This window comes from Calonectris borealis, unplaced genomic scaffold (genome assembly GCF_964195595.1).
Source record: "Calonectris borealis unplaced genomic scaffold, bCalBor7.hap1.2 HAP1_SCAFFOLD_59, whole genome shotgun sequence".
In the NCBI taxonomy this organism is placed as follows: Eukaryota; Metazoa; Chordata; class Aves; order Procellariiformes; family Procellariidae; genus Calonectris; species Calonectris borealis.
Genome location: NW_027441465.1, coordinates 351,859 through 363,697, shown reverse-complemented (window position 1 = coordinate 363,697; position 11,839 = coordinate 351,859). Strand labels below are relative to the sequence as shown.

Here is an 11,839-nt window from a genome sequence, read left to right as displayed (position 1 = left end):
CAAGAGTAGAGCTCCTGAGAGAAGCAGGGGAGCCTCTGCTAAGGCTTCTCAAATGTTTGTCTTTTTTTCATTTCCCAATACCCAAACCAGTAATTGAATATTTCTGCCAGTTAAGTTAAATTCCCCAAGTCTAATCTCTTTTGCCCATGACAGCAATTGATAAGTGATTTCTTGGTCTTTATTTTAACCCATGAGTTTTCTCCCTCCAGTTCCTCCTGTTTTCTCTCCCTGTCCTGATGGAGGAGGAGGGAGTGAGCATCTGTGCTGGTGCTTGGCTGGTAGCCAGGGTCAACCCACCACATTGATGCAGAGAAATGAGGTATGCTCAGTACCAGGCCAAATTTTAGCACATGCTTGGAAAACACCACCTCTCTTTTAACTCTTTTTCTGACCATAAATTTTCCAATAAGCTTAAAGTTTAAAAGAAAAGTTTTCAAAACACCACTCTTTTCCTTTAAAATACGTTTATTTCATTTCTTGATACAAGAATGGCAGAATTTGGCTTGCCTAACTTTAGGGATGACATTCAACCTAACATAAATACAGAACATGGAGTACAAGTCATGTTGCCTAGAGGAGGAAAGACAGGTTTTATAACATCACCTAAATTACAATTCTATCTTCAAGCAACTGAAACCATTGCTGTACTGATAAGATTTATATGACCTGTAATGGGAACTCAGACTCCTGCCTGGGGTTTTGTGAATCTGATCGCAACCTTCTTTCAACTAATTGATTATTTTGTCTTTTCTCAACTTTTTTTCCTCAGTTTTAGCCTCAGGTTTCTTCTTATTTATTTTTACATTACTGATGTCTGAGATCTAACTTTTCCCTTCTTCTTTCCACTGAACTCTTTCCCTAATCTGTAAGATCTCATAGTTCTACTTCAAGAAGCTTTAATGGGACAGGGATTAAGACTGGCTGGATAAGAGGTGTGAGTGTCCCTTCTCTTTTGGATAGAAATGGGTAAAACATGTCTGCAGGTTCCTTTCCAAGCCTTAGAGGCATTCTCACCAGGACACCCATCTGCTTTGCTTCATAAAAGTTCACTTGCCCTTCTTCCAAGTCCAGAAGCACACCAATCACTGAATTACTCATCTGCCGCTTCTCAATCCTGCGGTGTCCTTCGCTAGAGAAAATCTCTCCCTGGGACCTGTGTACAGCCCAGTAGTCCTCCCCAGGAAGGAGCCCTTCCTCCTCCTGTCTCCCTTTCTCCCTCACCACTCCCAGCACCCAGTCCTGCTGCTGGTCCACCTCCACCTCCCAGTAGCGTTTCCCAGCTGCAAACCCTTCCGTCCCCACCAGGACAGGGACTGTGGAGGGAGCGTTTGGGCCAGCAGGTTCAGACGCGTTGCTCTCCACATCTGGAGCCGCTGGCACCTGGAGCTCCAGGACTCGGCAGTCAGGATTCACAGTAATGGGAACTGGAGGTGAAAATGAGAATCATCCAATGAGCAGAGTGGCTCAGGGACCTCTCTCTGCATGGGGCTATGCGTTGAAGCATTCGAGGGTCTGAGCGGTCCTGCTGCGATTCAACAAAGAATTTAAACATTCCCCAGAACAGGGCATGCAACCACTGATGAACCGAGAGGCACCTTGGAGCTGTCACAGCTATGTCCTCTCTCAGTGCGCAAGTCCACACGCTTTACAATAAATCTCTCTTTCTCTTTTCCATACGGCCATCTGCCCTCTCCGGAACTGTGTCCACACCCCACCCCAGACTTTGACACCTTTCAGCAACTCCTTTTCTCGGTCTTCCCAACTGCCACATCCCGGCCTCATTTCCTGTTAACCAAGCCAGGCATACTCCTGTGACTCCAGCTCAGTTGGTGTATCTCTAAAATCATGGCATTGTCATTTCAGGGTGGCTTGGACAGATGGCCACTGCATTTTCACACCCTTCCTCCTGCCAGCTTACCTGCGTGGCTTCTGGCTTCCCAGAAATCTACAGAAAGGAAACAGAGAGTAGTGTTTTATGAATCTATTACGCAGTTAGATGCTTGTCAACCTACAGTATTTCTGTCTATTGATGTGCAATTATTGTCATTACTGTGATTCTGCCCCAGGGTTGACTTTACCTAATGCACCAGTACATATATCAAAAAATCAAATTTTTAAACTGCTTACCCAGGTCAGCTTTGAGTCGCTCTGAAAGGGAAAGATGTTCTAGTTATTAACACTTATTTTGTGAGGGTTTTTTCAAAGTTGGACAATCCCAAACAATAGAAGATCAAGCAATGCCATGAGTCAGTATGAGGACTTTTTTTAATTGGTGTGATTTAAATTTTTGAGACTTTGTTGCAAGATGAGGGACACAAACTGGGGCTCTAGGGAAGGTCTGCACTTGTTAACATTTAATAAGCATTTTAGAGGACATTAAGTCAGCCAGTTGGGCTGTGTGGAAAAAAATTAATTTCTTTGCTGTCATTGTAATCATTCAGGTGGATGTGATTTGTAAGGAAAAAACACATGATGCAACATAGGTGCATGTAGCTTTGGTGTAATTTTTAGGTAAGAAAAGCTTCTGGCAAGGAGGATTATTCATAGTCCAGAGAGGTCTTAAAGCAAGCTGTGTGGCAAATCTCTTGAAGAAGAAAACTGAACCTCACTGTGAGGAGACATTTACGTTGGCTTCACCCTCACAGATGGCATAAGTCAGGCTCATCTGAACACTTGTTTTTTTTTTTTATGAGGTTTATAAAAATGTAAGATTTATACAAGATGTTTTCTTACCGAGGCGTTGTCTATTTTCAAACATTACTGTAAAAGAATAATAAGTGAAATAAAAACTTGAGGAGATAAAAATTAAGAGGTGAGATCTGAAGGAAATAATTCTATAGCTGTGCAAATACTGAAATGATTTTTTCCTTTAAAATTTGCCATGTGAAAACTTGTTAACTTAAATTCTTAAAAGCGTATGTTGTGGATAAAAGTCAGGTGTAAATTAACACAACTATACTGCACTGTTTCTATGCTCTAGAATTATGGCACTCTTTTTTTTTTTTTCTTGCCCCTCTTCCCTTCATTATACACCTCCAGTGCTGTCTGAAATGGTGTGCCCTGGGCAGGAAACTCATGGCATCTCAGCAGAATCTAGATATCCTAGTACAAACAGCTGAATTTCAACCCAAATGAACATAGTCAAAATAGTTCGGTATACAGGCTCAAGTGACCAAATGCAGGTGTCTATTTTTGAGTTCTCTAGATGCAATTAGCGATATTGCTGATCAATATAGATGGCACTGATAGTATCCTCCTTATGGTGGCATAAGTTGTCTACTGTCTATTCATAGGCACAAGCTGCCTCATGTTATTTGAGATGCCCTAAAGTCTCCTGCCTGGGGTTCAAGAGGCCTACTGATCCAAAAGGAGTTGACCTCTGGGAGGGTCTTTGCTATATGTGACCTCTCCAGGTGGGTATCTCAGTTGAGGGATGAAGCAGGAAGAGAGGGGGAGGCATGACATAATATTTTCCTTAGTACTTATTTGTATGTAGCTAAACATCCAAGCCAGTATTTCTCAGGATACAGAGTCTGAGCTGTACCTTTTTGGCTTTGCTACAGCTGTTTGAATAATATGACTAGAAACTGAAAAAGAACAGGAGCAGTAAGTCAGAGCTTCAAGAAATCTCAGTACAGTCAGCAAGACTCCAGGCAGAGAGGTTACTCAGAAGCAGAAAAGTATCACAAGTCTCTTAGAAACAGAGCCACACTAAATAATATATTTTAGCGGTGACTAAAAATGAAATAAAAGTGACAATCATTTGAATAAAGGCAAGCTGCTATGCTAGTTTATGAAGTAGCTTATTTTCATTCTCTCATACATACCTACTTGTAAGAGTTGATTAACATTGTTTTAATTGTAGAACTATATTTACCTCCATTGTTTGTTTTCTTCTGTGATTCTAAGTTGATCAACAAACAAAACAAAAAAAGGAAGGGGGAAGGGAAAAAAAACATTACTGGCTGGCCAGCTGGTTTAATTTAGAAGTTAAAAATGATGAGATGAACTTTTAAAATTATTTCATTGTCCTCGATTACTAAAGCTCCAACAAGTTATTGGGAAATTGATCATATTTTAATTTATAATCAAACATGAAAACAGGTCATAAAAATGTTTGTTAAAGGGAACAGACATATCCAGAAGTAATTCATATAAAAATCTACATTTTGTTTGCTTTTTTGGGGCTGTAAATAGCATGTACCCCAGAAGTACTAAAAGGAACAAGAAAACTATATTCTTACCTACTTCTGTCTTCAAACGTTCTTTTTCTGAAAGAAATTTTACATTATTATTAATGTATAAGTTTCAGTATCAGATTTTAAAAGTTTAATTACAATGTTTTCTTGAATACTTTTGGTTTCTTTTACTGCAATAGTATATTAACATAGGACCACCCATGATCAACTTAATCTATTTGATGAGGTAAAGAAGGTTGAGTTACACAGAGAATTATGAAGTCAAATAAACAAACAGGTAAATTAGCACAGAAATTTGGAGGAGACCTTAACTAGCTAGAGAGGTTAGACGATCTTCATCCGACCTCTTTTATGTATCTACAAGATGAATGTCTCATCCCATCTAGTTGCTTTGTAGATCCCTTATAGTCAATGTAGGAAGCCCACCCCACCACCCCCTCCAATCTCCTTCTCAATAATAGCTTTCTCAAACAGTTTAAATCTGATCTCTCTCTCAATGTTCCTGTTTCTCTTAGCTGACTATGAAGACAAGACCCTCAGGTCTTGACTTCTATTATTTTAGAAACTTAAATAAATTGAATCTCACTGGTAAGTTGAAAGGCCAAAATGAGGTAACTGAGCTCCTCTAGACTATGTCTTGTTTACTGTCATCATTATTTGAGAAGAAATATATGCTGACCACACACAGAATTTGCAGAAATTGCAACAGGAATTGTTTCTTCAGGCTACACTGTCTGGATGAGAGGATCAGAGTCAAAGCCATGGGGTGCAATTTAAGAGTAAACAGCTCAAGGCTTGGTATTTAATTTTATTTTTCTCTAATAATCTTGGGAATTATTAGCAGCTTAAAACAGAGGAGGCAAAAGATCAGAATACATGGATTACTGTGATCCAGCCATGCAAAAAATGGAAAATAAACCTGGCATAGAATAACGGCATTTTCAGAGCAACTACAGCATTGGTAAGGTTATACCTCAATATATTAGTGCAATCGTACTAGATCACTGTGTATCAGTCTGTTCACCATCTTGCATCAGAGGATTGCCCTGAGTGATTTACTCTACTTCAGGCTACCTATGGAGGGGTCAATACTTTTTAATTATAAAGGACAATGTGACCAATTGTCATTGAATCCTTTATGCCGATAAGGACTGCTACTTTAGAGATTCATGTCCAAGAAATCAAAATGCCCTAGAACAATGCCTTTGATTTTATGTTTTCAAGATATCCTCACAGTTTTCAAGGAGCATTTACCTGTTACTATGCTCTTCCTCAGTCTTACTGGGGAAAAAAAAAATTGCAATATTAATTATTCCATATCTCAAAAAAAAAAAAAAAAATTATACCAGTCATATATAATGGTATATTATTATGGAATGGTAGTTGAAAGTTGAACGCATCAGTTCTATAGAAAAACTAAGTCATTTTAACAGAGATTTATTTCAATACCAGAAGACTTTAGAAATACCTGAAGAAAAAAGAGCTACTGAAACACCAACCATTTACTGACAAAGCCCCTCTATAACCTCACATCTGGAGAAGTGCTAGAGGCAAGGAGAACTTCCACATGCACATAGGTAGACAGATAAAACACCTTTGTATTGGATTCCTCAGCTGATGTTGACATTTCAGTATATTTTTTTTTTTTATTCTTGTCCTGAGGAACAGTTGAGTGAGCTCTGGAACAACAGAAGCCATTGACTGTATTGTTGTATTGGAGTCTATGCAGCAGGAGGCTACCCCAATTTAACTGTGCTCACAACGAGATCTGCCTATGAGTGAAAGAAGCAAAGCACTTAAGCAGCAGTGGCAGTAGTCAGAGCTGAGCAGTGTCCAAATACCCCCACATTACCTTTGTGCTCTGCAAAATTGAAATGCTTAAATATTGATCATGCCTGTGTTATTATCACACCTATAAAACTGCTTCCGAGACTGTTGCTGGTACAGAAACATGAACTTTTCTCCTAAAATACGGTCATATGGGTTTATATTTAGCTTCTTCATGACTCACCTTCTTTACGAGATTGTCTAAAACTACCTGGAAAAAACAAAGAAACTTTTAGAATTTTTTTCAATTTTTAAACAAGGTGTCTATTGAGAATATTGAAGCATGATTTCAAAATTTCTCATTTTAAAATGAGAATTTTTTTCAAGAATCCACTATTCTAAAAGCTAAAATCATATTCTGTGCCTGTAAATATCTGTGATCATACACAATGGCATCTCATAGTAGTGACCTCCTGTAAAAGATGTTCTGTGCATTCACACACATGCAGCCCCCACCCATACTCTACTTTTAACTATACATCTGTTAATTTTTTCTGTCTCCCTCTCATTCCTTTATGTTTCTTTCTGAATCTGATGTCAAAATGTTATTTACGTTTTATGTCATTAACTGTGTTTTGCATTGTAGGTGAAAACTTCCATATCAACTGTTGTAGGTGGAAATACTTACGGTTTAGTTTATAACCTATAGCAGCAGTAACAGATATATTAAGAAATAAAATTACAAGGAAGGCCGTCATCCAAGGTGAAGTGGAAGGAAAGAAGACATCTGTAAAATATAAATGGTGTCACCTTCACTGAATGTTTCTGAAACAGCTAAGAGAGGCTCCAGTGGCCAAAGCATATGCATCTAGTGCCATTTTATTTGCTGTAATGTATCCTTTACGGCCTCCTCCTGCCACCCCTGAAGGTTGTGGGTCTCCCCTGAATCCCAAAACATCCATGTGCTGCGCTGCCAGCTATTCCAGGCCATCAGAGATAGTATTAGATGCCTACGTACAGGCAATCAAACTGTGCTCATACACTACACAGACTCATTCAGACTCAGACTGCCATGGGTAGAGGCAGCCGGCTGAACATGAGCCAGCAGTGTGCCCAGGTGGCCAAGAAGGCCAGTGGCATCCTGGCCTGTATCAGGAATAGTGTGGCCAGCAGGAGCAGGGAGGTGATCGTGCCCCTGTACTCGGCACTGGTGAGGCCGCACCTCGAATACTGTGTTCAGTTCTGGGCCCCTCACTACAAGAAGGACATGGAGGTGCTGGAGCATGTCCAGAAGAGGGCAACGAAGCTGGGGAAGGGCCTGGAGCACAAGTCTGATGGGGAGCGGCTGAGGGAACTGGGGCTGTTTAGTCTGGAGAAGAGGAGGCTGAGGGGAGACCTCATCGCGCTCTACAAGAAAAAATTTCTTTACTGAAAGAGTGGTCAGGCCTTGGAACAGGCTGCCCAGGGACGTGGTTGAGCCACCATCCCTGGAAGTATTTAAAAGACGTGTAGATGAGGCGCTTAGGGACATGGTTTAGTGGTCATCATGGTGTGGAGTTGATGGTTGGACTCGATGATCTTAGAGGTCTTTTCCAACCTTAATGATTCTATGATTCTACATTTGGAGAAGCTACCTCTTTATGAGGGATATGTGCTGAGCAGCCCATCTCTGAGGACAGTATTTGCTGTTCAACCACAAGATGAAGTTTTCAGCAAAGAACTGTCTTCAGTGGCATTTCAGATGGGAAAAAAGGATCCCCCTCTTCCCTTTTTGAAATAAAATTGCCTACTTTCCACATCAGGAATCATCTAAAGGGAGGCACATGCTGAAGCTCAGAGTAATCATGGTGGCGTTAGGGAGAGAGAAGGGGATGGGTGCAGACATTCAGCATTTCCTATCAGTATATTCCAGCTGTCTCAGGTCATTGTGCTGGGTACCCTGGCAGCATTGTAGGACCTTTGTTCTCCCCATTGGCACTTTTAAATCCTTCCCTCTCCAAACTGGCACAGTGCTCTCAGGTGGCAGCTAACAAGAGCTCTGCATTAGTATTTATAGCTAAGATGTATCTTGAATGTAACAAGTAATCTAACACATAAAGGTGGACTTCTTATCATGTTATCCATCTAAACACTAGTCGTTTGTGTTTGGGCTGGGTGTCCAGGATCACTCCAGGGTCAATGGAGAGACAACGGACAGCAGCCTACCAACTGGTCCTGACAGCAATTGATCCTGGAGGTCACTCACCTGAAATCAGGACTCGGGATTCACACATTGTGTTGAGTAGGTCATTGACTACTCTGCAGGAGACTTCCTTGTCAGATCCTGGTTCGAGATTCATGGAACTTACAATATCAAAGAATCCTGAAGAAGTCTTTGTGCTTTGGGTGGTCACTTCCTCCTTCCGTGTCTGTCCCTTACTGTTCAGCCAAACTGCTTTGGGCTCTGGAAACCATCCCTGTGACTTGCAGGTGAGGCCGATGCCCTGACCCACATGACCATCCAGGAAAACAGAAGACTCATCACCTTGAGCTATAGAGCAGCAAACAAACAAGCTCCAACAAACAGGAAACAAGATATTCTCTCACTAAACAGTACATGGTAGGAATGTCTTCCCCAGATTTATCTATAAACACAGTGTGTAAATTCATCAGATTTGAAATTTTAGTTCTCATTAAATTGCTAGTAAATAGCTCTTCCTGTGTTACATTAAAATGGGACATTTTACGTATGTAATCTCCCTTTTACAGTCCTGATAGAGACAGATCTTTGGACTGATTTTTTTACCTCCACGAACAATTGGAATTAAAATAAAGTAGCATGGCACTGACTGGAAATTTGTTGGTAAAACAACGTTGGACACCATGAATAGATGAAAATTGGAATATTGGACAGAAAATGAGATGATGTTAGGGCAAGAGCACAAGAAACGGGTTGCAGTGCCAAATGCAGTTTCAGTGAGGATTCAGTTGCTTCACCTTTGCAAAAACAAGCTTGTTTTACCATAGGATCCATCTCTCTCCTACCTTTAAATGTTTTAACGCTAAGATGCTGCCTACAGTTCCTCTGTAAGGCTTGGCAAAAAGACAGCTATGGTTACTCAGAGTCTGCTGGCAATAGAGGTAGCCTAAGCTATAGCAGAGGCTGGTCTTTCACACAGCTAAGAGCAAGTGAGATGAATTCAACCCATTGGTACCCCATAGACCTTTCTGATGTTATACAACTGGACTGAGGAAGAAGTAGCAAATGCCTGCCATTCCACTCACCTGCCACCTCCAGGTCAACCACCATTTCATCATACCAATTCTCAAAAAAGACACTGCAGGTGTATTTCCCTTTATCCGAGAGCATGACATTTTTCAGGTGAAGAGACACGTTTCCCTTATTAAATTCAGATGGAAAAAAATTTGTCCTGCCCTGGTATGTCTTGTCCTCATGAACTGGATTGTGTGTATTTTTTCCATCATAAATGGTGACATCCATTTTTTTTGAGTTTCCAGTAAATATCCACTGAACAGAAAGTCTCTCAGGTTTTATCTTAACTTTCAGCTGACAGGGCAGGATGACTCCTTTTCCAATGACTCCAGTGACAGGCTTGTCAGGAGGAATAATTTTATACTGGCCTGCAAGAAGATATAGATGTAAATCTTACCTGTCATAGAATCATAGAATCATAGAATAGTTTGGGTTGGAAGGGACCTTTAAAGGTCATCTAGTCCAACCCCCCCTGCAATGAGCAGGGACATCTTCAACTAGATCAGGTTGCTCAGAGCCCTGTCCAAGCTGACCCTGAATGTTCCCAGGGATGGGGCATCTACCACCTCTCTGGGCAACCTGTTCCAGTGTTTCACCATCCTCATTGTAAAAATTTTCTTCCTTCTATCTAGTCTAAATCTACCCTCTTTTAGTTTAAAACCATTACCCCTTGCCCTATCACAACAGGCCCTAAAAAATCTGTCCCCATCTTTCTTATAAGCCACCTTTAAGTATTGAAAGGCCACAAAAAGGTCTCCCTGAAGCCTTCTCTTCTCCAGGCTGAACAACCCCAACTCTCTCAGCCTTTCCTCACAGAAGAGGTGTTCCATCCCTCTGATCATTTTCGTGGCCCTCCTCTGGACCTGCTCCAACAGGTCTTTGTCTTTCTTGTGCTGAGGACTCCAGAGCTGGACTCAGTACTGTCACAAATGTTCTCATTAGCACTTCCTATAGGAAACTGGAATACATACAGGTATGTGAATGCAAGAAAAAGGAGCTATTCTGCTCTGGTAAAAATCAATAAATCAGAAAATGCTCTGGACCAGGATGTTATCTCAAGAGCAAGTTCCATAATCTCCCATTGTAAAGGCTAGTTTACCAGGCATAGATTGATGGGACAAGAGGATTGGAGAGGAAGATATCCTGTGACAGTAATCAGATCACATCTCTGTGGGTCCATATGAGCATATACAAACACAGTTTTGTAACTGAAGACCCCTGCCATCCTCTGCCATCCTTCACCATTACCACTTAACCTAAGAACATAGCGTAACCTCAGGGAGATGCTGCTGAGAATACTGAGCTCAGTCTGTAGACTGTTTCAGGCATAGAAATGGCATGTCTATCATGCAGAAAAGCTAGCTTATTTTATAAAGCTGGAACTCACAAAGGCAGGATTTTGCCTACCCAATTTCAGACGTCCATAATCTTTTCACTAGGACGGGTACATTCAATGATGAAACACACCACAGTAAGTACATTTCATTTCAACTGCAGGCTACTTGTTGCAAAATGGTCATTAGTGAAAAAGGACAAGCTTAGTGTTTAGGTTTAACAGCAAAAATACTAATGGCCTTTTACAGAGCTTACTTTCCCATTCAGTTCACTACTCTAAAGTGGGAGATACAAAAAGGAACATAGGCTTTCTCAGCATGATAAAGTGACAGGGTCAGCCAAGCTGAAAAATGACTTCAAAAATGGGAAAGGAAGCTCCCTGAAGAACAGTCATCAGGGGTCTGTGAATCTATTTATAATCCCATGTTGAAGGTTTAAGTGAGGCTTTAGTATTGCCTAGGCCTTGTGCCATCTGCATGATTGAAGCATATTAAGATTTCATATAATGCTACTGTTTGATTCTGGCTTCAGACAATGAGTGGAGGGAATAGTGAGCGTCTGCTATATATATAAGAAAAATAGGTATTGCTATGAATATGTTGCAAATAAAATATGCAGTGCCAAAAAAAACCCATAAAATCTACATTTTTTTTTTTTTTTTACTTCTAGATCTATCCACTAGCTCTGGAAATTAGATATCATTTTAAATCAAATTGGGATTAGAACAAAACCTAGATTTACCTGTGACTGAATTAATTATCTGTAGAAAAATAATGATGTGAAGAGTTGTCGCCTGCTGATATCTGGAACCCATCGCCTTGCAGTTTTGTAAGACATCAATAAGCAAATCTTACTGGATTCCTGTAATCTTTTCAAGCACAGAACAGAAAATGGGAAGAGAGAATCAAACTAGAGCCATACATTTCCCTATATATCGCTGTATACGGAGTGACACAAGGACAAATCCTCGAGGTGTTTAGGTACCTTCGAGTGAAATTAGGAAGGTGACAGAATAAGCTGTTTTTAATGGAAGTCAATTAAGTTGTGATTCTAAGACTTATGTCTTAGAGAGTTATTTCTGAGAGACTAGGAAGAACACTATATTGGACCTTAAGAACATTTCACAGGCCTGGTCCCCAAGTGTCCATGAGAGAGTGTTCAGGAAAGTTCTAGCCAGGATAGCAGCATTTTTCTAGATGATGTGAGGCTAAATCTAAATCCAATAGGATGTGTCTAAATTCAGGCAGGTGAGACTATGAGACAGACAGAACTCTTCAAAAAGCTC

General features: G+C 40.6%; 1 protein-coding gene across 1 annotated transcript; it reads right to left on the bottom strand.

Annotated features, from left to right (window-relative positions):
• Nucleotides 1-588: 588 nt before the first annotated feature.
• On the bottom strand, nucleotides 589-11,368 carry LOC142076510 (butyrophilin subfamily 3 member A2-like). The gene is made up of 9 exons (XM_075138793.1): nucleotides 11,296-11,368; nucleotides 9,231-9,587; nucleotides 8,212-8,496; nucleotides 6,655-6,753; nucleotides 6,211-6,237; nucleotides 4,245-4,271; nucleotides 2,128-2,148; nucleotides 1,919-1,945; nucleotides 589-1,424 (listed from the first exon to the last, which is right to left on the bottom strand). Exons 1-9 carry the CDS (start codon nucleotides 11,366-11,368, stop codon nucleotides 874-876), a joined length of 1,467 nt encoding a protein of 488 aa, XP_074994894.1. The 3' UTR covers nucleotides 589-873.
• Nucleotides 11,369-11,839: the final 471 nt, after the last annotated feature.

Excerpts from the sequence above, each read along its gene's own strand:
- LOC142076510 (XM_075138793.1), bottom strand. The coding sequence starts at position 11,368 with ATGGGTTCCAGATATCAGCAGGCGACAACTCTTCACATCATTATTTTT. Across the intron at positions 9,588-11,295 it reads GATAATTAATTCAGTCACAG|GCCAGTATAAAATTATTCCT; the intron begins GTAAATCTAGGT and ends ATCTTCTTGCAG. Across the intron at positions 1,425-1,918 it reads GGAAGCCAGAAGCCACGCAG|TTCCCATTACTGTGAATCCT; the intron begins GTAAGCTGGCAG and ends TTTCACCTCCAG.